The 26,417-nt window shown below is 41.9% G+C and overlaps 3 protein-coding genes across 68 annotated transcripts in view; 1 reads left to right on the plus strand and 2 right to left on the minus strand.

The window, feature by feature from the left end:
• TXNRD2 (thioredoxin reductase 2) overlaps window positions 1-5,746 on the minus strand; it is a 52,745-nt gene extending 46,999 nt beyond the window's left edge. For 7 of the 8 annotated variants that reach the window (XR_014949050.1, XR_014949049.1, XR_014949051.1 and 4 more), the window contains exons 1-2: window positions 1,478-1,586; window positions 468-533 (exon numbers count right to left, since the gene is read on the minus strand). Coding sequence is in view for 3 of the 8 variants with exons in the window: in XM_015877613.3 (XP_015733099.3) it covers window positions 468-533; window positions 1,478-1,553 (142 nt within the window). In the remaining 5 variants the exon portion in view is untranslated. Of the gene's footprint in view, window positions 1-467; window positions 534-1,477; window positions 1,587-5,609 lie in introns of those variants that run through there. The other variant, XM_085555539.1, reaches the window with a different exon arrangement.
• Window positions 940-15,430, plus strand: COMT (catechol-O-methyltransferase). 10 transcript variants are annotated; one of them, XM_085555550.1, is made up of 5 exons: window positions 940-1,043; window positions 9,222-9,504; window positions 10,463-10,656; window positions 11,951-12,082; window positions 13,391-15,430. In XM_085555550.1, the coding sequence occupies exons 2-5, from the start codon at window positions 9,222-9,224 to the stop codon at window positions 13,436-13,438; spliced, it is 657 nt and encodes a 218-aa protein (XP_085411676.1). In that variant the 5' UTR covers window positions 940-1,043; the 3' UTR covers window positions 13,439-15,430. The 10 variants fall into 10 exon arrangements, with proteins under 10 accessions (XP_085411676.1, XP_015733104.1, XP_085411677.1 ...); XM_015877618.2 differs by having other exon boundaries at window positions 14,181-15,430; XM_085555551.1 differs by lacking the exon at window positions 940-1,043 and adding an exon at window positions 1,298-1,636.
• A 1,440-nt stretch (window positions 15,431-16,870) lies between these two features.
• ARVCF (ARVCF delta catenin family member) overlaps window positions 16,871-26,417 on the minus strand; it is a 151,745-nt gene continuing 142,198 nt past the window's right edge. For 37 of the 50 annotated variants that reach the window (XM_085555514.1, XM_085555492.1, XM_085555489.1 and 34 more), the window contains 3 exons: window positions 25,646-25,737; window positions 23,049-23,162; window positions 16,871-22,180 (listed from right to left, as the gene is read on the minus strand). In XM_085555514.1, coding sequence (XP_085411640.1) covers window positions 23,061-23,162; window positions 25,646-25,737 — 194 coding nt within the window. In that variant the 3' untranslated portion in view covers window positions 16,871-22,180; window positions 23,049-23,060. The remainder of the gene's footprint in view (window positions 22,181-23,048; window positions 23,163-25,645; window positions 25,738-26,417) is intronic. The other 13 variants (XM_085555519.1, XM_085555516.1, XM_085555527.1 and 10 more) reach the window with 1 other exon arrangement.

Raw genomic sequence — 26,417 nt, forward strand, 5'->3', positions numbered from 1 at the left:
AAAGATTAAGAGTACAGGAGATGACAAGTGATGGTTTATACTAATTCAAGACATCAGATCAGGAGCCCAAGCTGCCAATGTGGTCAGTATATTCTCCAGAAGGCACTTAATAACCCAGACTAGGGCCCATAAACACAACAATTTGATGCCAAATGAGATGTTTAAGAATCTCGTGGATTACTGAGCATACAGGGGTAATACACTACAAAAGGCAGGAGATCCTCTACAGAAGTTAGGCAGGTCCTGGAAACAGCATAAATGAAATGTTGTTTTAACTGATACATAAGGAAAGTATGATAAAGGAAAATATGCCATCTTCAAAACTATGCCATCTGCAGAACATGCAGTTAATCATACACAGCATACCACATTTCTTAGAAGCGTTTAACATTTTCATATCACTTCTCCTAGATTCCACAAACACCACCTAAGCTAACACACAGCTTTTATTGTCTGGTTATACCAACCTTCTTTTGCACAAGCAAGGCCTCCAGATCCGCCACCAATGACCAGCAGGTCATACTCCTTCTTTCCTGTGGAGAGGTTGTAGGGGAAAAAAGAAATAAAAACAGGCAAGAAATACAGGAGAGGTGTGTTAAAGGCAGATATAGAAAGGCACTCTGTTGTTTACAGTTGATTACTGCTGGTTTGGGTTGCTTTTACTTCAGTAAAGTATAGTGTTTCTTCAGGGTTCCAAAGCATTCTCCAGAAAACCATTAAAGGAACTAGTCTGATTTTGTGAACGAAACACAGGAAATAAAGCAATCCAAAACAAGTGGCAAATAAATACATTTTGTGCCACATCCCCAAAAGCTCTTCCTGCAGCTCAGACAGCTGCGGGTGGAATGCAGTAGGGCCTTTCCGTTCCTACATTATCCTACACACGTATTTTAGCAGCCACCTTATCAGGCCGCCAGGCCCGGCTGCCACAGGGGGCCCAGAGACGTGGTACGCGCTTAGAGGGAAGCAGGCCTCTTCCCCACAGGTCTGCACGTTGTTACAGAGCAGCTCTGAGCAGCAGGAGATCCGAGATCCGACCAAAGGTGAGGAATAACTTTTTGTTTTTTAACGGTGGGGGCACGAAGGGCTTTAACAGAGCAGCTTTAACAGAGCAGCCGGCAGCTCAGGCACGGCAGCCAAGGCCACAGCAGCCCACAGCAGCCCAGCTGCTCTGCTGCCCACAGTGAGGGACTTTTCTCAGCGGTCAGGCTGGAGGGCTGACAGCCTCTGTCAGGCCGGGGCTCAGTAAAGCTCTGCCCGCTCTCGTGCTGCCACCTGCAGCCTTCCCCCTCACGAACGCAGCGGCCAACGGCTGCGAGAGCCGTTACCCCGAGCAGGGCGCTGAGGAACGGCGGCACCTCACGGCGCCTCACGGCACGGCGGCTCAGGTATAAGGCGGCCGCAGGCCTCGCCCCGCAGCAGGACACGGCGGCAGGACACGGCGGCCCGCTCCCCGCTCCCCGCGGCAGAGCCGTACCTGAGAGAGCTCGCACCGCACGGCACGGCCCCAACAGCCCCAGGAAGCGCTGCCTGCGCCGGCACAGCGCCGCCATGCTGCACGCAGAGAGAGCTCCGCGCCCGGACAGGACCCTGCGGGGCGGCCGAGCAGCGCCTGAGCGGACGGAGGAGGCGGCGGGTGGGTGAGCGGCACAGGGGGCGGGGGAGCAAAGGGAGGCGGCTCTTCCCGCCCTCCGAGCAGCCGCTGTGGAGCGGTCAGAGGCGGGATAGCCGGCTCCGATCAGGAAGGCCTGGCTCGGGGCTCGAGCCGCCTATAGCGATAAATGTCACCGCAGCTGCATCATCTTGAGAGAAAGAAGCGTTCCCGTCCGCTCAGGGACAGGCAGCCAGGGGGCAGCGCCGCTCCGGGCAGAGCCGAGGGAACGTGGCCCAGCCCCCCGCTGAGGCGGGCTCCTCCCGTGGGCTCCTCCCGCAGGCTCCAGCTGCACTAGGGACACCCTTGTCCAGCACAACAGCGGTAGGAAGACCCGACTCGAAGCTCGAGGTGTTCACATAGCGATCACTTGTGCTCTTCAGGTCAGTGCATGTGAAGCTGTTTGTGCTGTTGGGTTTAGACACTACCCTGAAGCCAACTGGGCAGAGTTGAGCACACACTCATTACGCAGCATTTGGTTCAGATGTGTAAAATCAAGGGTAGAATTGAATCACCCCAAACACAAAGCTAGTTTTTATGAAGAAATGTTCCTTCATCTTATCTCGATGATAAAAGTAGGCCTTAGATACAGCAGAGCTGTTGATTTAAAAAGTGCTACCTCCGAACATCAACATCAGAGGAAATTTAGGAAAGAAATGCTGATAAATTTTGAGTGCTGCTTCTAAACTGTCAAGGAAAAGGATCTTGGCCAAATGCTCTGTATAACAGCCCGTCATATGCTCGCATTCCTGCTTGTTTTAGAGCTCAGAATCTCCGTGAACCACAGCCTGCACAGCAGTGGTCAGATTCTAGCTCCTTTCAGACGTTTATCTCTTCCCAAGCACATCCTTTCATTTCTAGCTTGAGTGTGAGTCAGCTGCTGCCATTTGGCATCCATAAGGCATCTAGGAAACAGAACTATCCATAGCTGCTGCTTACTGCTGACAGTATACAGAATAGTCTGACTGCTGGTATTACCTGGTACATTCTAGAATATAACTTTCCGGGCCCTCTTTCTTCTCTGTTAGTTGTTTCTTATGTTACATTTCTCTGGGCGGTTTCCTGATTCATACATGAACAGTGCTTCCTTTCTCAGTATTCCTCTTTGCATGTTTCTCAGCAAGAGGAACTAATCTGCCTGTGGAAAACAGCGAATGCACATAAAAGCAAATCCCTCCTGCTATTCTGAAAATGCAAGCTCAAGAGTTTTCTTCCGCTCCATGTTTCACATGATCTTTGGGGCTTGTGATGTGCTCACTCTCCTGTCTTCTTTTGTGGCAGCTTTCAAAAAAGTCTTTGGCCAAAGTTATTAGAAGGAGGGAATGCTATTTGTTGCTGTGCCAGGCATGGATTTACTGGGGAAGCTTTAGCTCCGTGCTTGGCGCAGTGGGGATAACACTGCCACAAGGCATCATGTGACTGCAGCCATATCGCCTCCCTTAGAGGCTGCGAGGTGCGATCATGAGCAAGTCCAGTCAGGTTTGTGGAGACAGGTCTGAGCTCATCTCTGCAGCGCTCTGAGCAAGTCTCTCTGAGCAAGACAGTCATGCTTACCTGCTGTGTTCATGTGTTGCTACATGTTCGCTCCACCCATGCTCGTAGCCTGGAGAATATTATTCAGCTCAAAGCTAAAAGTTCTTTAGAAGTGTTGCCATGGGACACTATTCAATCTGGTGAGTTCCGGCACTAATTTATGCTGTGAAGCAGAGCATGTGCTGTTATCGCTCACTAGTTCACAGTTAGCTAGTGCTATTTTAAAGACATCTCCAAAGAAAGCTGCATGGTTACTGGGCCAGGTCAGTACACAGAATACATTGTACTGTTTTAAGCTCTTTTCACCACAGCCCATCAGCAAGGGAAATTCTCAGTTCAAATGAGCTGTGGGTGGCATCGTGGATTTTGCAGAGACAACCTGTCATGTTTTTCAAGCTACCTTTGGCCAGACAGGGAACTCCTGTTGGTGGAGCTGTAGAGCACCACTGCTTGTTTCATTCTTTGTTCTGCTTGATTTCTGGATTATAAGGACATATTTGTTAAGCTAAAGCTCTGTTATGCGTGGAAGGGACGCTTCAAAGTTATTCTGTATCGACACCAGGTGCTGTGCTATTTTGCAGGGTCTCAACTATGTTCTGTTTAGTGTTACTGGAAGCGCCTTGATCCTCGCTTATTTCTTAGCTGTGTAAATGTTTATTCACTTCATCAGCTTCCTATTACTTTTCTGTTGTTGTGATCTGGACTATAATATATTGATTACCCTTCCTTCCGTAACAGCTGTTAAGCAATTTGCTATGTGTATCTCCCCTCCCCTTCAGCTGCACTCTATATTTAACCCACATGCTTGCGGCTTGTTTCTATAACTTCTGTGCTGGCCATACGTGCCACGTCCCAGCTGAAAAAAGAATTAAATCCCTTGGGCCAAATTCAGTCCTGGAGTTGCTTGATTGAATGCAGCACATTTACACTGAGCGCAGATTTGGCTCATACCTGACTCTGTCAGCATTGGCTGTGCTGTAACTAAGTAACGAGAACACTGTCAGCGAGAGGAGACAGATAGCTTGATAGCTTTCTGTGAGATTATTAGAGCACTGAGCACCTTTAAGGAGTGCAGAAATCTGTGAAAGGAGGAGTTGGGAAAAAGGACACCGCTCCTTTTAGAGGCTGTGTAACAGAGCTGATAAGCTATTCCTCTGATGTGATTGAACGTGACTGAATACTGCGGGCTCGTGGACTCTTATTCTATAAAGCACACATCAGAACAGCACAGGAAAAGATTGGAGGGAACAGCTTCTGCTGTGCTGAGAAAGGTACTTCTTTATATTTTTCTGTTTCTCAGACTTGGCATGATTTGTTATGTTAGATAATACCACTATCTTAAAATGTGCTGAATGTGAAAGCAGCAGCATTTTCCACGCTTTGACTGGTATTCATTGTCAGGCAGCCGGCTTTCACAGAGAAAGAGTAGGACATATTTGTGTGTAATGCATTTCTACTGCATTGCAAAGCTCAATAGTTGAAATTGAGGAGATGAGATAACCCCACCTAAACTGGAAAAGTAATTTATGGCTGTAAGTTTGTTAGAATTTGCTACTCATCTGTACTCGAGAAAAAGCTGAATGCAAGTCAAGCTTCAGTTTGTTAATGATTGCCTACAAATAGCTGCTTTTATAAATGTGGCACCGCAGCAGTATTTTATGGAGTTTTCATTTTCAACCAGGAATTCTATTGCAGCAGAATGTCTCTGAAGAAGTATACTGACAAAAGCTCGTACTTCTGCTTGCTAGTCCTGTTGCTGCTTAGAGAGTATCTCTGCTGCCCTTCAAGGGCACCCCTTACCTTCTGTTCTTTAAAAAACAAACTCGTACTCACCCTGTTAGCTGTGTGTTCTGGTGATCTTTATAAGCAGCTGTAACGATTTCTGCACATGAGCTTAGTGCTTACTCAGCCATGGACTCCTCTAACAAAGCCCTCAGCTCAGATTCAAAATCTCCTGCGTTTGCACAGCATTGCAGTATTTATGTGCAGAGGAAAAATTACCTGGTGTACAGCTTTAGTTTGCTAAAGAGCTTAACCACGTTAACACTGCAAACAATTTTCTTGTCACTCAAGCTGAACAATACTTCTTAGCAGCCTGGAGTTGGTATCGTGTTTGTCTCTGCCAGTCCCACATGTTCTGCTTTCCTTCAGGATTGCTGGAATTAGAAGTGATGAGGAATTTTCTACAAAAACCTAATTTTGGCAGTGCTCATCGAAACCAGCACTTACTGTGTGAGGCCATTCCTACCAGTTTTGCTAAAACTTTCAGGAGGGATTCCTCAAAAAGCAACTTCTAGATAAAACAGGAGAAACTCTACATCCACTCCAGCTATTTTCCTCAGGAGGGCATTCCAACAGGATTTGAAGCAGGCTGCTTCTTTATATGCAGTGCTTTGGTTACCTGCTGTGCTGTGGCAGATCTTACCTTGCTTGGTCTGTTAGAGCAGTTTATGTTCATAGAGGTAAACCTTCAGTTCAGCAGCAATTTCCTTCTTGTTCTTTCAGTGAACATCTTTGCACCACATTTCCATTGTTCACTCTCTGGCTCAAAGAGCAGCTTGTACAGAGCAGAAAGCTGTGCTGGGAGAGACAGATTTGCAGTAGATTAGCTTGTAGCCTTGGATGCAGGTCAGGGCCACACAGTGGAGATTTGGGTTACTAGGTCTTTGTGACACAAAGAGAAAGCATGATATCAGTCTGTTACAGGTAATTAATCTTGGGGCAAAAGTTTGGTCTTTTCTCCTTCAGCCTTTTCTATCTACTGCCATTTTTAGGGTAGAATCATTCAAAACAAGCTTGTTTCATCCCCCTGGGGAACATGAAAACCCCAACTGGAAAACTTTTTCTGGGTCAGGCTTTGATGTGCTGACAGGGCAGAGCACTCTGAACTTCTCAGTTCGTTGCCTCCCAGGTGGATCTGTGCAGTTTATCTAAGCTGTCCTCATCAGCTGCCTCCAGGCACGGGTGCATGTAGTACAAACACATCTAGAGTGAGAGAGCACAAAATGGAGTGAGGGAGCACAAAAAAAGTGCTTTTGCTGTAAATGCAAAAGAACCTTACATTCATAGAAGTCTGAATTTTTGGTAGCTAAGATGCAGTAGTTTGAAAAAGCCTAAGAAGAGAGGGAACTTGGGTTTAATGCAAGAAATACTTAGTGAAAATTATATGAAATATGTTCAGCTTGCTTTTGTGATGTCAGTGGAAAATCTGTCTGATGCCCAGACTGAGTTTCCATTGAGGCACAAGCTTTTTGCATTTGGCAATATTGTGAATATTCTTCACAGTGTTACACTCAGTTGATAACAAATAAACAATAATGAATAAGAGGTAAAAAGATCATTTTTTTTACTTGTAGAAGTTCTAAAATACGAAGCTGTTCAATAATTTTCCCTGCAGCAACACAACATGGTGTGTTTGGCAGAAGTTAGTTGAAACTTTCTGATCAAAATACTCTGCCCTTCATGCTCTGGAAAAAGATCAAGAAAAACAAAATGTCACAAAGCAGAACTTGCCTCCGTCAACAGAGCTTAGGACAGAGTCAGGAATTGTGTCCCAGTGGTGGCACAGCACAGACCTGCTGAGTCTGCTGCAGGGAAACAGACGTGCTTCCAAATGTGCATAGAAATGTGCCAGCTCTGTTTTCTAAAGTGCTTCTTAAACAGCTAACACAGCCTTACTAATAGGCAAATCCTCCACTTTAATGCATGTGATACCTAAAAGCATAATTTCAGCATGAGCTTTAAAAGGTTTGAATTTAAACATCCTGAAAAATGTTTTCAACCTTTTTCTGTAGGCAGGGGGTACAATGCCTCCTTCACACCGATGTGTGTAGGAGGGCTTAGTCTTAATTTATATGGTCCTTATAGAACACCTCTAGAAAACTCTTTGTTATTACAGACTTAGCAGCAGCATCTCTGTGAGTAGCTCAGGCCTCACTGTCCCCAGGCGCTCTGCTATTGTACTCCATTTCTATTACCATCAACATGATCAGGCTGATGGAGCGATTCTTCTGTGTGAAAAAGTGAAAGGGTATAAATTACCAAGCACTCCCCGTTCACCAGGTTGTGTGAGCTAATCAAGTCTAAATTAGATTCCAAACCCCTCAGCATCAGAATGTTGAAGTACTGTCTGGGTTCTTGGAGATTCATAATAAACTCTTGAACGACCAACTAGTACTTGATGGTTAGATCAAATTAAGGCATTGTTGAATGTAACATCATCTTTCCTTAGAGGCCTAATGAGTAAGCAGGCTGGGATCACGCATACAAAGTATTTGAGGAAGTCTTTGTTTCTACATTTTTGTTTTTCATAAACTCAAGACTAGTAATTTCATATAGCTGTTGGCTAGCTCAGTATCCTAGAATGGGCCCTTCTAGCTAACACATATAAGATCACTTTGTTTTTCCAAAGCAAGAACTTTTCTGGTATAAATTAATTCACAATTTTCTTCACAGTATTTCCATAAACATTAACTTCCTTATGGCAGCAATGATGTAGCAAGGAAAGCATTGTAAAGGAAAGCATTAGTATTGGTGACTATTTGAAATAATTACATTCAGCTGCTCCAAATGATGCTCACAGTGTAACTAAGATAGTAAATGGGTGAACAAACATCAGCTGTATTGTATGCTGAGCACGTCTCCATAGCAACTCAGTCAGCTTCTGAACTCAAAATGCATTCTGCACCATGACTCAAAATTGAATGCAGTGGAATGGATTTTCCCATGTGTTGTGTGTGTGCTGGATCCTACTACAGAACAGAGGTCTGACCACCCATAACATTTAGGAGTTCTGTGCGGCAATTCTAGGGGAAGTGAGAACAAGTATGTCACAGTCCTTAGTTTGGCACCCTTTGAAAGGCTAAATCAAAACCTGAAGAACACTTACTCACCAGATCCTTTGTTCTCTGGCTCCTGCATGCAAATAAATGTAACTTCTTTATGCTGGCTTGTCTGAAATCCATCAATAAATGGCTTTGATGGGATTTGTTGCTTGAGATGTGCAGGGTGACATGAATCCCATCTGCTGAGCTTTATGTTCAGATGTCCTGAACTCACAAACAGAAACTCATGCACACCACCCATGCTATGCACACAGACACTTGCAGCCAGTGGTGAATTTCAGGGGGAGAACTGGCACAGTCCCATCAGGTAATTTCAGCTGGCCCATCAAAGTAATAGAATGTAGCCTTTTGGTACATCTCTTGAATTTCATGAGCCTAGACTCTTCTCTGATTAAGGGATTTAGCTTGACATTTTTATAACCAGCATCTCTGATATACAAATATATATATATATACTTCTCCCCCCCCAAAAAGTGTCAGATTGATGGTTCATGTCAAAAGTTTCCTGACTCAGAAAGGCTCCCATCTTCTGCAAACCACCCCTCCTGGCTCCCTCTGCCACAGATGAATTCCTTCAGAAATGTCCAGCTCAGCTTTTCTGCAGAGCATGCAAGGAGGGCAGGTGCTGGCAAGGAGGTCTGCATGCCCATTAATCACTTGACCTGGGGACTGATTTCGAACAGAACAGTACCTGTGTCCAGTGCCTGCTGATCCTTGGCTCAACATTAAAGAGTGAAAAGTTTCATATTTTCTTAACAATGCTTAGAAGTTTGCCAGTGTTCAGAAATCAGTGACGTGAGATCACATGCAGAATCTAATTAAGATCTTAAATCCTTTAAAAACTAGTTAGAACAGATTCAATGCAGAGAGGCTTCTCATGCAGTGGCATGCTTGGAGCCAGGACTGAGCAGCTGTGTGGGGGAGGGACCAGAGCATTAAATAAAGCTACTTGTTGTCTGCCTGTAAAATCGGCTTCTAAAGGCAGTGCCGCAGAGCACCATCCATCACCAAGTGACAGAGAGGGATTTCCAGCAACTCAGTACGATATCATAATTATATGGTGTGTGCTGCTGTGTAACATGGTGGGTCGTGCATGATTTGGGTTAACATTTATAAGAAATTATAGTTCTCAGACGGACCACCTTAACTCTGGGCTTTTTTTTTTTTTTTTTCTTTCCCCTCTTTCTTTGCAGATGCTGGAGAGCTCTTCAGTCCTTTTGTTCATTGTCTTCGTTCTGCTTTTCATTTCCTTGCTCTTCGTGGTAATCATCAGGAAAAATGGCACTGCTGCCCTGGTCTGGCATGAAATAATCAAGGAGAAAATAACCAATTTCATCATGAATCAGAGCAAAGAACAGAGAATTTTAAATTTTGTGCTGCAGAACGCAGTCCGAGGGGACCCCTGTAGTGTGATGGAAACTATAGATAAATACTGCTCTGAGAAAGAGTGGGCCATGAATGTGGGCGATGAAAAAGGTAATTGAAGCAGGGATCAGCACTTGAAAGATGCTTCAAGACTAACAGAACACAGAACATCTTTCTGTATTCTCACCGTCACTCCTCTCTGCTGCAAAAAAATCCCACCACAGCCTCGTGGTCAGTGGAGTAGCTCTGTAAACATTAATGCATGCTTGTGCAAACATCTTAAGGAGGATCTAGGGAGTAATCCAGGAAGTCATAGGATCCAATGTAGTTTTGTGCATTGTGTACAAGCGTGTAAGAAGAGGGTGACGAGATGGAAGAAATCTAGAGTTACGTTGTGTCTGAGGTACCATAAAGGCTGGCGCTGAGGCACAATTACACTGAGCACTTTCAGATACTAAAAGATAGTGGATCTGAAAGAAAAAAAAAAAAAAGCAAAAAAGCAACACAAAAATGAACAAACAAAATTGGGAAGTATTTTAAACTGAGAGTTTAGTATCTGCAAACATAAGTTAATGTTGAAGGGAGAGTTCTAGCCATGTAATACACAAATGCAGCTATCAGATGTTGTTGCTACTGAGCAAGTAAGTCATCTCTTTCTTGTTTCCTAAGGGAAATTATATGGACAAAAGAGTTCTTTTTCTTAGCTGCAGGAAAATTACAGTCTATTCCAAAAGCTGTGATGGCAAAATGTTAACATGTTCACTTGTGAGTTAGACACAAAAGTACCTCTTTTTTTTTTTTGCTCGGTCTGGGATTTGCTTGGTCTGGGATTAACGTAACTAAAGGAGTACAACTGTAAGCACTGTAACAGAAATGCTTCTCTGTAAGGGGTACATTTAGTGAAACTAGCTCCTCTGCATAGTGGGTGGTGTGGTTATGGCTACACAGCAGTGTGCAGTGGCTGAGTAGGAATTCTCAGAAATATGAACATTTAAAATGTTAAAAGTTTGCATTTTGAATCTTCAGATGTCCATTTTGTCTGAAGTAAACCCGTTCACATTTTTTTCAGGTGTAATTCTGGACAAGACAGTGGAAGAGGTTAATCCTAAAGTTGCACTGGAGCTGGGAACATACTGTGGCTACTCAGCTGTTAGGATTGCTCGGCTGCTGAAAGCAGGCGCTCGTCTTCTCACTGTGGAGTTCAATCCAGAATTTGCTGCTATAGCTAAACAGATGATTGAGTTTGCTGGAGTACAAGATAAGGTATGTACCATGTGTCCATAGGAAACAGTACATAAAGAGTGGGACTTCATCCACAGAACTAATATTAATTGGTTTAAATTTGTTAGTCTACTTGACAAGGAAGTACAGCTTCATAAGCAAAGCTCATGGTGACTATAAGAACATGGGCCTGGAAAGAGACTCCTGAATCCATTATTTCATTTAGTATAGTCACAAGGCATCAGCACCACACACAGTCCTTATCATAAAATTATCAACCACTGTTGTAAAACTTGCAAGATTTACTGCCATTACTGAATATTAGACTGCCCACAGACCACTCCTCTTGATAATCAGGAACCTTTCTACAATTTCTTTTTATTCAATTTTTATCTATTTATTCAGACATTTTGTTTAATATCAACAGCTCCTAAATTCAGTTCTGTGCCTGATCTCTCACAGAAGTACAACTAAACACTTCAGAATATTACCTCTCAAAAGCTAGATTACTGATTTTCTGTATAAAAATACAAGGTTCAGACCAGCATCAAGAGAACTTAACTACAGCCTATTGTTTTACAAGTTAACAGAAAAAAATTCATTATGTGAACGTACTTCAGAAAAGATACATTTGCCCAAATCTAATTGGTCACAGTACACTTACATATGCACCTAAAGTTTGCATAGTGTGAGATGTCTCAGCACATCTTGTACAGTTGGCTGAGATGTAGGTATTTACAGTCTGTAATCCGTCTCAGCCCCAGGCAGATAGCTACAGCAGATCACAGGATTCACACCCAAAAGTGTCACTCTATCAGCCAGCCAACCAGCTTCAACAGAGATGATAAAACTACTGGAAATAAATCCCACCTTGAAGATGAGATCTTCAGAGGTGTTTCGTAACTTCTTGATGAGAGCCTTAAATAATAGTGGCATCTAAAATTGCATTTCTCTCCATCTAATTTAATCATCTGATGAACTATGAATCATAAGCCAGACAGATCTCCTTACTACTTTTTTTCTTCCACATACAGCACATGGCACTTGTTTAACAGATCAGCGTGCAGCAATTTCTTTCAGTTTAACAGTATTTACACCAATAAACCTGTAAGGAAGGTACAACAGGCTCTGTCCTTCCTCCTTTCCTGGCTGTATTTTTATTTTCTACTCCTGTTTGTACTTCATAATTCAACTGAGATGCAACTAAGAAAAGTAATAAAGTAGTTCAAAAGTATGTTGAACTACAAGCAGGATCATTGATGTCTGGCCACAATTTAAAATGAGCTAGAGGCGTGTTCTTAATGGTTTGCAATTCATCAGATGATTTGCATTTCAGGTAAAACTCCTTGAAGGCCCTTCAGAGGTAATTATCCCCCAGCTGAAAAAAAAATATGAAGTCGATACTCTGGATTTTGTCTTTGTGGACCACTGGAAAGACAGATACACACCAGATACCATCCTGCTTCAGGTCAGTTTGCACAATTCCAGTCCTAAAAGTAAGGTACCAAGTGCCTACATGTCTATGAGGCCTATATTCTAACTGAAGTACCTTCTCTGTAAAATGAAGAATGATAGTCAAAATAGCAATTGTATGAAAAAGGAGGATTTGGGGGACAGGACCCTAAACTTTTATCTGGGCCAGTCTCACATAACACAGCTCAGAACTTGCCAAATACTGTTGAGTCATTTTATTTCACAAAAAATGGGTCTTCATTAGAAGCCCCAACTGGGGAGGGGTGCAGGGACTGGAACCTGCACTCTGGAGAATATCTGCATGGTCACTAAATGAAAAACGTCATCCAAAAACATGCTGGTCACAGGAGCAGGTAAGACTCGGGACCTGTATGCATATTGCTGCTCTACTTTTACCTCTGTAATTTCCTCAGTACACCTTTTTCTCCCTAATTATTTGTTTTTAAAGCAACCTTAAGAAGAACAGTAGACTGCTCTGAAAAGCACTTGCAAGGGAAGTTCTCCCGAACTTTATCTGCAGCCCAAATGTGGAAAAACTGTGTTCTTTCCAACACCCTATAGCCATTATTGTTACAAAACAAGTTGTAACAGCAGCAGGCATTGATAGGTAACACTGGAAGTAAGGTAACCGCATACTAGAGTACTTATATACATACTAGAGTACTGATGTTAAAGATGTTTTCAAGTATTAAACTAAGATTCATATTTGTATTTATCAACACAGCATACACAGACTCTCCTAGCTTTGGCACTGCAGACTGATACAATTTTCTAGAACTGTTTATTTGGATAGAAGTGCCATTTTTCAGTTACTTTCTTCACAAATACTTACTTTTAAAAGCTGCTTCTTACATTGAGAACTCACCATTTTCTTGTCTGATCCCTGCCTAAGGCTTACAAAAATATTTTCTCATCCAGGCTCTCGTTTTTTAATTTCATTCCTGTTTTCCTGATAGCTGTTCACAAAGGAAATGTGGCGTTATGAGCAGGCAGTATTGAATTTACCAGTACCTGAAGAAACTGTTCCTCTTTTCAGTTATTTTGTATCCAGAGAATGTTTTCTTTTAAACCAGTTGTGCAATTATAACTGAGGTCTTTCCACTGGTAAGAGACAGCTTCGCCCTTATCAGAGCTTAACCTCCATAACACAACCAGAACAAACAGTTCACCTCCAAATCTGTGATTTGTCTGGTGCATCTGTAAGAAAAAGTTGCTTTGCTTAAAAACTCAGAAAATTCAGAGGAGGAAGAAAAAATAGCCACTTTTTCTCAGATGTTAAAAACTTTCTAACTCTCAATTTTAGAATCTATTTCAAATGGCCTCGTCAGCATTCCTCTTCATGCTCACCTAGAAAAGCCTGATGCAAACATAATCTGAAATCCTGGTGACCAGTGGGAAGTACAGCATGTGACTTGCAGGCTTCTGTGAGTTGCAGGCCAGAGGATGTTTGCCTAAATATTGCAAGATAATTACGTCTTGTGGAAAGTTGTCAAAGGGATCTTTCATGTGCACAAATCCTGCTTCACACCCAGCTCCTGAACAAAGCAGCAGAAAACTGTACAAGGTGAAAGGAAAGCAAGCTCAGAACATCTCATCTATTCTGTAAGCATAGTTGGAGTTTTACTAGGACAATCCAATGCAGACTGGTACATGCCAATCTCTCAGGTGACCTTAAGAGCCACTACAACATTTTACTGCTATATTAAAAAAAAGGTGTCAAACTTTAGGCATGAAAGCCAAAACAAAACCCTCTTATTAATCATGTAGATGTGTTTGGAGACGATACAAGCAGCAAACTGCACTCCTCCACTGCACTTGATTTGTCATTTCAAAACCCAAATGACCCAGCATAATCAGCATCTCTATAATGTTCCACCAGTTGTGTTAGCAGAAGTAAATCAGAATGTTAAATGTGACAATGAAGGACTGGCTAGAGAGTTGTTCAGCTACTCCTATGTCTTTTCTTCCTCCCCTCCAAATCAAAGGATTTTTAATGCATGCACATTAACATGACATGGTTAATACAAAAGCAAATTGTGTTCAAGCCAGTGTCAGCTTAACAGCCACCATGAAGCAATTTCTCTTCTTTTTAGGAATGCAGCTTGCTGCGGAAGGGCTCAGTTCTTCTGGCTGACAATATCATCTTCCCAGGAGCTCCTGAGTTTGTTAAATATATTCGCAACAACCCCCGTTTCCAATGCAGTACCTACCCATCTCATCTGGAATATATGAAAGTGCAGGATGCTATGGAGAAGGCTGTGTTTTTGGGATAAAGACAGCCATTAATACTCAGTCTTTGTTTCTAATGACATAAACGTAACTACACAGGTTAACCTGACTGCGCTTTACGTTTTGCTGTTTGTATTTTGGAGCTTATCATCTAGTGGGAATCATTTTATACCAGGCGGAAACCAAGACTTGGATTAAGCAAGGCATCCACTTAAAGGCCCGTTCCACTGCTTCACATTATTCAGGAAACCCAAGCTGATCAACATATTGTCAAACAACACAGTCTGTTATTTTGAGCTCAAACCTGAACAACCACAGTTGGTAGGATGAGAGTAACATGAAAAAAGTCACTCAATTCCTAAGAACTTACGTTCTAAAGCTAAACTATCTTCCATTCTCAAGCATGAAAAAAGCATGCATGTTGCAAGAGAAGAACTTTACAGAAACCCTGATTATGCTAAATTGTTATCATGCTGCTTCGACCAGTGAAGGTTCTTGTAATAATGTCAGATGCATTTTGGCATTGTAGCAAATGTTAATTATCTCCTTGCTGAAGAAAAGGGCAAATACTGAAAGAAGAAAAAGTTGCACAGTGATGGGAAGGGTAACAGAACTATGCATAAAACAAAGAAAAAAATGATTATATCTGCACATGGAGATAATTGAAGAAGTGAGCAGATTAAAACAAACACAACAGACAGATAACAAAAAACAGGTTCTTTCTAACAGAATACCAGAATGACAAAATCACTGAGATCTTGAGAAAATACATCCCTTCATTACATTTACTCATTCCTTTCTTATATTGTATATACATAGCGTGTGCATTTGAGACGCAGGCCAAGCTGTTTACTCTGAAGTGCTGTGTAAGTTCAGTGAGAATGGGTTTTTACCAAGTGGGTCCTGCACACCTTGTTTAATCTATTAGTTGTAGTTAGCACTGAATTTCAAGGTTTATTAATGAGAAAATTTACAAAACCAAATCATAAGTCTCTTAACTCACCCAAACAATAGAAAAATCCACTGTCATTTCTTTCTATGACCTGCTGTGATTATATAATGAGCCCATGGTTGCTTTTATGAATAAAAATTAAAAAAACAATAGAGAAGACAAGTGGCTTCCTCTGTTTTCCATGGATTCTGCACTACACTTGGGATTTCCAGCCTTGGAACAACCACAGAAATGCTAAACAGTTCAAAATCAGGGGAAACATCTTTCTTCTCATTTTCATCAGTGATTCTTTCAGACTTGTTATCAGTTTCTTCCTTTTACAGCTCACCTTTCTAATGTGGTATCTGCTCCAGCCTGGGTGCTACAGAAAATCCATTCTGAGGACACGAGTAATGAACGATGCAGAAAATTTTACCCCATAGTATAATAGAAAAAATGTAACAGGTGAGGGTGACACAGTTCAAACTTCCCTTAGAAGCAGCTTGCTATACTTGCACACTAAACATTGTGTCTGCTTGTACAGCTCAGTTGATGATCCCATTGTAAAACAACTTCCCACTGTAACAGACCACTCACCATCAGCCTGTACCACAATGAGGTTCTGCCACTGCTCTTTAATTACACAGAGATCTTCACAGTAAGACATGAGGAAGAGTGCGGTAAGGACAGAATGTTCTCCCAAGACACTGTTGAAACCTGAAACAGATGAGGGCTGTGATATTTCCTGCCCGTTGTTACCAGGTTAACCTTTCACCTGCAGGACATGCTGCTTCCATTTGCCCAACCTGTGATAAGCTGAAAATGAAATCACTTTGACAGCTATAAAAGGTCAGTTGTAGAAACAACATGTTTGTTTCAGCTCAGTATCTTACCTACATCATCTGCTATTCACTGTCATACTAGTGCAGCCAGAGGAAAAAAAAATAAATCAGGTTCCTCATTTCAGTACAATATGGATGATACTTTGGAACAAGATGCTAAGCTCAGGAGCTCACATCTTACCACAGCACATTTGAAAATAGATCCTCCTGCCAGAAGAACAGAATCTGGAGATGACTTGACAAAATTCCTGGGGCTGCACGCATTGTACCTGAAATAAGGAGGGAATGTGAGCTGAAGATGACCTAACCAGTGCTGTCAGCAAGCATCCACAAGCAAATGGATAAAATTATATATATAAAATTGTACAAATTTTACAACCAAATTGGGAAAGGTTAAATGGCTTCTCAAATGGAAAAGACAACAGCAATTTATGCTTGTGGTCCCAATTGTGCAGTTCTCTGAGCAGTGATTGAGATGCCTTCCTCAAAGAAACAAGCTTGTACATTAAAAAGGGTTAAAAAAAAAAGCATGACCCACAGTCCAAAGCCCTTAGAGGACTTTGTGCTACAACTAGAGCATATGGCAATAAATCAAACATTTCCAGGTGTACCAGTTTAAAGGATATTGCAATTGCCCTCGTTACTGCTGACCTTTTACTAACACAGAGCGCTGACCTGAGCTAATGTTGAATAATTCCCTGCCTCAGAAAACTGCTGTTGCAAAGCCAAAAGAATATTTGAGATATCTGATATAACAAAATGATAACCAATGGCGCATATATTCTTTCCAGGCATGGTTTATTGAAAACACACCAAATTGTTATCCTACATACCTGGTTTCTAACAAGCATTCTACTTGTCTGCATTATGGAAAGATCCTATGATAATAATACATTCTGTCACGGTAACATTTGTTCCATGAAAAGCATAATCCACCTTTTTTCTTCTCCATTCTGGTAAAATCAAACCATTCTAAGTGTTTCAATTTATAGTACAGTGTAAATACAATGCAAAACCCCACCAGTCTAAACTACAGAGAGAATGTTGAGCAGTATTACAGAAAACACATTGTTGATTTATTTTTCTTTTTTTATTCTCCTACCATGAAAATTTTAAGGCACATGATAGTTACAAACACATTAGCTACTAATTACCAGTAAGCTTCTTAGTCTAGTTACTCTGTTTTTCTTAAAAGTAAGAACCAGATTGGCAGGCCTTGTAGTATCTGCACTATCTTCCTCCTCATTTGCAAATGGACTTCCTAACATCCTACCCCGATGTAAAACTTAAGACAGAATAAAAGAGGTTCGTAACAACTTTCCTTTAAATGCACTAGATTAGTTACTGTACCAATAAATCAGAGGATTTCTCTGACAAAAATAAGGAAACACCAGATTTTATGGGCATTAAAACAAAAACACCGCGAGAAACTATGCCTACATAAACACCTTCAAAAACCGTGAGAGTGTAACCCAACTCCAACAGCACTAAACATCTGGCTGAACTTACTGGCACACTATAGTTTACACTGAGTGGGCAGCTAGTCAGAAGGGACTGTAACCAGTCGATAATGTGGCTTCTGAAGCTTTAATTACTCCAAGTGTTAAAAATGTGCCCCTTTCTCGTAAGTAGCTGAGCCTATAAGCTCAACTTTAAGGCAAGTAACAGAAAGTAACTCACCAGCTTCAAGCTAACAAAACCACTATAGGAGTGAAAACTGCTTTGCCCAGCATGAACCAACATGCTAGACATCATCACTGAAAACTATTCCTCTGAGGTGGCAAGAGCTTACTAATTGGCTCTAACAGACATGCCACCCCCACTTCCTTAAAGCATCACTTAATAAGTCAGTTCCTAGTGCCCAAGTCAATACCTTTTATGAAGTCTTGGCAAAGGAGACAAGATTCACTTTCCTTTTATATACATTTAGAATCTGTGGGTCTGAGTGCACAAGTGTAGAACCAGGACACCCAGGTGTTCTGCCCATAAGACTTCTGGCTGCCCAAGCTGCTCCCTGGGGAACATTTCAAGCTGGCAACCATCTTTGATTTGTCAGGTTACACTTACGACTAAATTGCTTTTTAGCTGCAACGCAGAAACAAAATATCCTTACGTCTTGCCTTTCTGCTGGATGCTGCACAAACAGAATCACATAATCCTTGGAGTTGGAAGGATTAATCACTCATCCACTCAACAGCCCAACCTGATGCTTATCTGGCAGTCCTGACACACAATGTTAAGTGGCCCCATCAGTGTTGTTTCTTGGCTTCCAGTTTTGTTTAACTTCCACAGCCTACTGAATATGCCTGGGCGGTGAGCAAGCCATCTCCCTGGGATGAAAGTACAGCAGTTAGTTGCCATCAGAAATCTCTTCCATCCCCGTTACCTCAGCCTTTAATGGGCCATCAAATTGCTTCCTCCTCTTTACTGGGAGTCTTGCAACACCCATCTTTTCCTTCCACAACCATCCCTCCCACTTAAATTTCTGCAGGTATAAATCTCTTCTACCCCAGCTCTTTGCAGACAGACTGCCTCCAGTTTTCACAGTGGAACGAACAGGAAAAGAGGAGGTCACATACCTGAGCCCTAAAAAGCACTGCCTGCCTCTGTGCAGGAGCCTCTAGACCAAACTGCAGCATTAGTTACACACACTGCCACTTTCCCTTCTTAACATACTGTCCCTGCTGCCAAAACAAACTCAACGATTACAGGTTTATTTACCCACATAGCTCAACCAGCCCAGTCACACTTGCATCAACAAGGAGCGATGTAAGGGCAGGTGTGGACACACATCCCACCAAAGCATTCCAGAAGTTAGCGTGTGGCCAGAGATTAAAAGGACACTGGATAAACCACCAAACTAAGTTTAAAGTATCTTGTGAGAGATTTTGGCTTGTGAGCTGATAGTACAAGGCAATAGTCTCATATGCAAGTCATTCCCGATCCATTTTCTTTCCTCATTATCAGCTTGGTGAGAAGAAAAAATAAATAAACAGAGTAATGTAAATGATGCATTATTGGTTATTGCTACATACCTAGGAATTCATCATTACTGTAAGGCATGGGAAGGGCAAAATTAAGATGTCATTTCCTAGGAGGACGTCTTGGCACGTGGACTTGGTATTTCACCTCTTGCATACTACCTTTGCTTTTTTTGTTGCAATAAACCATGTTCTCAGCTCTAAACCACCGGGGCTGCCAAGAACACTTTATCCTGGGGAAAAGGAAGAAGAACAGTTTGCTACAATGAGCCTGGGCAGCCAATTCCATCTAACCTGACAGGGAGGTCTGCTTGACAGAGGATGCAGTATAAATATGAAAAGGTCTTTAAGGGGGATAGTTGGATAGGATCTGGATTTGCTTCTCAAGTTTTCCTTAGTGTTTTTAGTTTGATTCACTAACAACAGAGACAAAAATAGATACCCATATAGATTCTGAGTGTCCTTGGTGTGCCCCATTGAGAGCCATATGATACCTGGCACAGGAGGTCATGGACATAACTGGCCCCTAGTCATATCACTCCCCCTTTCCTGCAGTTTTCTCTGTTAACCTCTTGCTGGCTTTGAAATATTTGTACAACAACTAAATCACAAAGTCTTAGCAGAGACTCAACAGTCAGGTCTTTATTTTAAATGAACTTTTGCTCAGACTCCTTTGGTAAGTATATGGTTTGAAGTAGATCAGGGACAGACTGACAGCATGGCCCTTTTCTTACACTGTTCTAATTAGCTACAAAGCAGGTTCCATTGCTAATTGCTGAACGTTTTTAAAAAAATCCTTTCATATACAAAAAGAATACACCAAGTACATAACCAAAAGTGATATAAAACGTTTCTGTGTAGCTTGGTTAAAAGGGTCTCTGCGTATTGGCAGAACAAGTATGAAAAGAGCACCATTGATATAATATACAGTCAGACTATGTATCTGGTTTCATTGCCGCACTATATGTCTACACACAGAGACACTGCCTCCGACACAGATGTTGATAATCACAGATGCATCTCTGCTTCCCTTGATCTGCTGAGCACCTTTGGTCCAACAGGACTCTCATGCAGGTGAAAACCCCACAGATATATATTTGCTATCTTAATTTGCTCTGAGCAACTTCACCTTCTCTATGATCCAGAAGTGACTACTGCAATGTACATAGAAGATGAGGGTCATAAGGGAGAAGGGTGAAGGAGCACATGTATCATCCAAACCACTGACAGCTTCTGGCATCAGTCTTTTTCCCTGAATCAACAAATGCTTCCCTCTCCTGCAAACTACTTTACATGGTTTTATTAACCTATCCTTTGCACAACAATATATATATATAGATATATAGATTTATTTATTTATATATATGTATTCATGTCAATTTTTAATATACTCATGGAGATAGAAAGCTCTCGGTACTTGCTTTTTTTGTGTGTTTTTAAATTTTTTTTTAAATTTTTTTTTCTTTTTTCTTTTTTTAACAAAAACTTCTGACGTTTACTCTTACAGTAATATTTTGGGTGAGGCAAGGTTGTTGGATATTTCCCCTTTTTAATTATAAAGGAAATGGCAGGCACTGAAAACCCCAAATGACATTTGCTAGGCTCAAAAATGTGCTTTCCAGTCACACCATTTTAGGAGCTTATTTAGAATGAAATGTGGCAACCAAACAAAATTAGCAAAAGCCTTCTGATGCTACTGGTGAGATATTTGGTTCCTATGCTCTTCCGCTGCCCTCCCTCGACCAATGCCTGGAGAAAAACCAGTGATCCAAAGTCACTTAGTTTATGGCATTATCAGATCTGTATATGCAGCGTATGTTCTCTGTTCTCACAAGGTAAAAATTCTGCCTTATCCAGAGCACGCCATGGCATCTAAGAGGAGAGCGTTTGTACACGGATGATTTTCGTACCACCTAAAATACGTAACCTCAAAACAAAATCAAGGGAACGCAGAAATGATGATGATTTTAAAAATGTCTCATCTGTTCCCTTTATGGCATTTTCCATCAGGATCTACAACCCCAAGCAAACACGGATCCAACAGTGATAAATTTACCAGCAAATATAAATGACAGACTCACCTAAAATGTATAGTATGTTCAAAATAAGACATCCTGCTTCTATTTCTTCCAATGTGTTAACAGCTACAGCAAAAGAAATTGTTAATTGTCATCAATGCAACACTGGTACAATTAAAATATAAAAGCTCCTTACTGCAAACTTTGAGATTAAGAAAATAAAAAGCCAGCCAACTCCATTTCTCAGCACACATTTCTGAACTGGGGACACTAAAACCTTCATGTGGAAATAAAAGCAGAGCCATTACAGAATTCAAAAGGCAGAAGTACTGTACATCAGATTATAATGATAATATAGCACTGTGATTGATATAGCTTACTCTAAAAGCAGATTTATACAGCTTGCATTGATTCTGTTATTTACTCTCCAGTTCATTTGACCAGCATTTAGTATTTTTTTGTTCTGTATTTTCTTTCTTTCTTCACTGAAATTCAATAAACCCACTCAACATTCCTGCAATTCCTGCTGAAATAACAAAGAAAACCTCAACATTTTCCAAAACGCTTTAAAAATGTTAAGATTCACAGCTCAAAATAAACCCCCCAAAACAAAAAGAAAACAATGGGACCCAAACCATAAAAGTGCTATTATCTTCATGACTACACCTACGGTATCATTTCAAATACTCTGCAGTTCACTGTCCTCTGCTGCTGCATGACCTTCACTTCTCATTCTTGGCACCTTTCACACGTAAGAGTCACCTAAGAATGCAGCCAGTCAGATGGAACTTGGATTCTCTTTTCTTGCTTGCTTTATTCTTGCAGGAGTGGGAGGGAGCAGGAGGCGGCTGTGTCTGGTGGGAATGTAACTGACTGAAAAAGCAAACTGTCTTGCTGTAAGGCATGGTGCTCTGGGGTTGGCAATGGCAGTCAGTTGTGTTTTCTCCCTGCATTCTCTTAGAATCCGCAGCCTTGTCAGTGATGCAGCGCCCTCCAGATCGGAATGGCAGTGGTGACTGATGAAATCCTCTGTGTCAATTCAATGTTTTTTTCTCCCCCTCAATTAAAAAAAAATGTGGTTGAACTCTAGCCCTGCAAAATAAAGCCAGAACTGATTAATACCAGCAAGCGACATGGCATTGGTGGTGATCTCCATCACCTAGTGGTAGAACAACGAACGGACATCCCAATCTATCCCCGATACATGGGTCTGTGGAAAGGTCTGACTTGGAGAAAAGTGAACACAAACTTCATTCATAGTCCCACCCATACGCATTCACTGTCCAGCAAAACAGCAGGAGACAGATTAGCAGCAGCAGGAATAAAGAAAGGACAGTGACATTACTGAGGGACTTGGCTCACAGCAAAGGCAGAGAGCTAGAACGCGACAAAAAGGCGCCTTTCTTTAACAACAGAATAAGAAAGACTTGGGAAGTGGGAACTGTGCCTTAACGTTAATTGTGTAACCAAAACCACCCCCCGTTGCAAAGTAAATGTGTGCAGGCAGCAGCTTTCCTGCAGATGGGCAGGCCTTGTAATTGTAGGGAACTTCAGGGGACATCCATAAATAGAGAAGGATACACTTATTTTTTTAGTCTCAGGCTAATCCTTATAATGAGTCTGAAAGGGAAAAAAAAATGCTTGGAAGTTGAAACACACTATTTAATTTCATTCCCATGGCCTACCAGGAGAAATCTTCCACATTTTGGCTGACAGCCAGTCACTCCAGATACTACTGTGCTGTCCAGATATTTGACAGATTGTTTTTTAATCAAACAGAAGCGTTGGAGTGCATTTCATTAAAGACACAACGAATAATATAAATACCACGTTTTCAAATGTATTTTCATTTCTCTGAAAGGACTCAGTTAGCAGTTAGCCTTGAAGAGATCCCACAGCTATACAGATCATGCACAAGACAAGTTAATTACTAGCACCAATTACCATTAAAATGACCTACCATGCATGCAAATTAGACCCAGGAGTCAACAGGCTGGGGTTTAATGTCACGAGCATCCACCAGATTCACCGAAGCCCTGTTACTCCTGTTAATGTTTTTCCTATTTGTGTCATTCTGCAGCACAGGGTGAGGAGTTAAAAGCAAAACAGAGCGGATTAATCAACAAAACCACCAAACAAGTCAGCTCAAAGGAGCACAAAGGAAAATTAGTGGTGGAGAAAGAAATAAGATCAGCAAAGGCACAATACCAACAAGAGCACTTGCAGCAGCCAAGGGCTGCACTTCCCTGCCATCATTATTCAAAGTGTTTGGCCACTCTTGAGCCTCAAAGCCACAGTTATTGAACAGTTTACAAACCAGAAGACCCCAGAGTTCTCTTTCACAGGACAGGGAAAAGGAAGAGTAGCAGCTACTCAGACTTTGCTCCAGCTGAAAATGCACCAGTGACTGCTTTTGAGTCATAGAACAGGCTGAATTCAGACAGCCCTTTATCCCTAAAACCAGGAGGTAGCATAAACTATGGTGGCCACATTACTGAGGTGAAGTATTTTTTATCCCATTCCTTTAAACACAAAGCAGCTGCTCACTGGAGCTCTGGGTTGTGCTTCACCTCAGGCTCACACTGCGAGTTTAGGCTGAGCTGTACGATTTTGGAAATCACTTCCATGAACTCTGAGTGGCAAAAATAACCAGCATTTGTCAACTCTTCTGCCTTAGCCTATTTTCTTGGAAAGACATTTTCTGTCCAGCTTGTACTGATCAACATACTTATGTCACTCAATGCATCTGATCTCACTGCACCTTCATAATGACACATTAGACTGTTAGGAGGGGAGAGAAAGTTTATACCATTAATACTGGTTCAAGCTGGGCCATCTCTTGTCACTTCAGAGCAACACTGGAGGAGGGAGCACTCACTGTGAATTCAGTAATCAGGTTGTATCAGTTGCAAAAAAACAAATGAGAGCACAACCACCTGCAAGTGGCAAAGTGAGAGTACGCCCTTCTGTCTTTGCCAGACCCTGTTAAGCAGAAATGTACTGGGAAGGTATAGACAGAAAGGTGATCACCAATGGATCACTTTAATGGGTGTCACCACACGTCTGGACTTAGCAAAGAAGCTGCAAGATGACTAAACAGGAAAACAGTAATGGCTGTTCTTTTATCAAAGAGCTCTGAGTGGCAGAGGCTTCCTAAACAATCTACAGCCCTGATATTCGCTTATTTCTAGAACTGTTCAAAAGAGAAAAGGGGTGGGAAGTGAGCTACCCATTGAACCTAAGAGATCAGTGTTTCAGATCAGCCACATTACTCCAGCCCATTTACTCAGGGCTCGCTGGTTCAAAACAGGAAGCCATGTTTGGCACTGCAGCGTTGACACGAGACAATGAGCAATTCTATTGAAAAGTTAAAGTGGGCAGCCTCCAGCAGGATGCAGCCATACCCAGAGCTGGCAAACTGAAAAGGAGTGAACTGTGCTAAAAACTGCAGCTGGATTTAAGCCATTCTCCAGCATAAACCTTCACAGAAAGGGAGGACACAAGGAAATGCACAAACAGGCAAGTTAACATAGGCTGATACAGAAGGACGCCTTCCTGGTCCACAAATAACAGAAAGGTTTTTCTGCAAATCACATTTTAATTTCACTTCAATATAGTGTTTTTCTTTCAACTGACTCAAGTTTAATCATTTCTGGTGAACACAAATCCCCTGGATCTTCCGATATCGTCAGCAACATGCTGATGCAGCAGTACTTCCTATCGCTGATTCGTGGTTCCCTGAATCTTTTTTTTCCCCTCAGAAATGACCTACCCAGGGGAAAACAGCCTTGTTTTGAGGCCAGGGAGAAGTTATGGCCACAGCATTGTTAGAAGCATTAAGCAACTTTTAAACAAAAAGATCTACTGAAAAGGCACAGCAGTGCAACAGAAATTAAACAGACTCCACTAAGATACATCTGCACACAACCCTCCAGGCAAAACACTTTGTGAAGAAAGACTTGTTGTTGTTGCTGTTAAATTAGAAAATGGTCTGAATTTGTTTTTGGAGGCGCACACTCAGAAGTACGAACATCTCTCCTTCCTCTCCATCTCCTTGGCCCACACCCATCGCCTGCAGTCAGGACTCTGAGTGAGTGCTGCTGAAATGAATGCTGCTCACCTCGCTGCTCTGACAGATGCACAGGCTGACATGTACATCTCATGGTGAAAACAATAAAGCCGTGTGATGTTCTGAAGTGACCGTTCTCAGAATAAAGATTGAATGCAGCTATTCACTATAGGGCAAGGGAATGCTGCCTGCACAAAGTCCACAGAACAAAAACTTTATTTTCTTACAACCTCATTCATTTACAAGAATATACCATTCTGCACTTACTTCTGCACTGGAAAGCAGCATTTTGTTTTTATTTCTAGTTATCCAGTGCCAGGTTAGGAAATGGTGCTTTTATCTTAACATCGGGCAAGCAAAAAAAGCAAAGACACCAAAAAACCCCTTTACAGCCCTCTAGTGAGTAACTACCCTGTTCCTGCTGAGAACACCAGGCTCTGTTTCTTCTAAAGGCACTAACTAGCATTCAGTAATAAGGGGAATCTCACTTTTAAAGGTTCTTTCTCAGAGGCGTCCCCTGTGTTATCGCTGGTCTTGTATTTGCGCTCCTTCTCCCGGTGATCGATGGTAGAGTATCCATCTGAGGAGGAATAATATGACAGTTAGGCACGAAACACAACAAAGAGCAAAATAGAGCTGATGCTAGCAGTATTCTTCAGCAAAGAAACAGGAAAACAGACCATCAAAACCCACAGACTTTGGCAGCCTGCTTCTCACATATGCTCCTGCTCTGAAATTTTACTTTCACCAGTTTATAACAGAAAAGCTTTTTTTTCCCCTATCACTGCCAGATGCTGGCACTCATTAGCAAGCAGAACTGTTTTCATCCCAACCTACTGCAGTTTTGTAGTGCGCCTAAGGAAAGCAGCAAGTTGTCATCTCAAGCCTTGTGGCTAATGAGCTCCAAATTCAGCTCCAATCTTGTGTTCCTTGCTTAGCAGCCTGATTAATTGGCTGTGTTCATTCTCTGAATGCTCTGCAGCATGTTCCCACTCATCCTGAGCCTGACTATTAACAGGACATAACAGTAATTTGAAATAGCCCCTTTCAGTGCACTGAGAAAAGGAGACTGTTGAGTTTGAAGAAATCTTGATGCAAACCCTGCTGTGCTAAGACTGCCCTTCATTCCAAAGCAGCACCTGGTGGTGCTTTTTCTCTTGACAACTAAGAAACAATATGAAAGCATGATCAGCACACAGAGGAAAAGTGAGAGAGCATCACGAAGACACAGCTTTACATATTTCAGAATATACTCTGCTT

The sequence above is a fragment of the Coturnix japonica genome, chromosome 9 (assembly GCF_054131305.1).
Source record: "Coturnix japonica strain WE chromosome 9, WE-NBRP24, whole genome shotgun sequence".
In the NCBI taxonomy this organism is placed as follows: domain Eukaryota; kingdom Metazoa; phylum Chordata; class Aves; order Galliformes; family Phasianidae; genus Coturnix; species Coturnix japonica.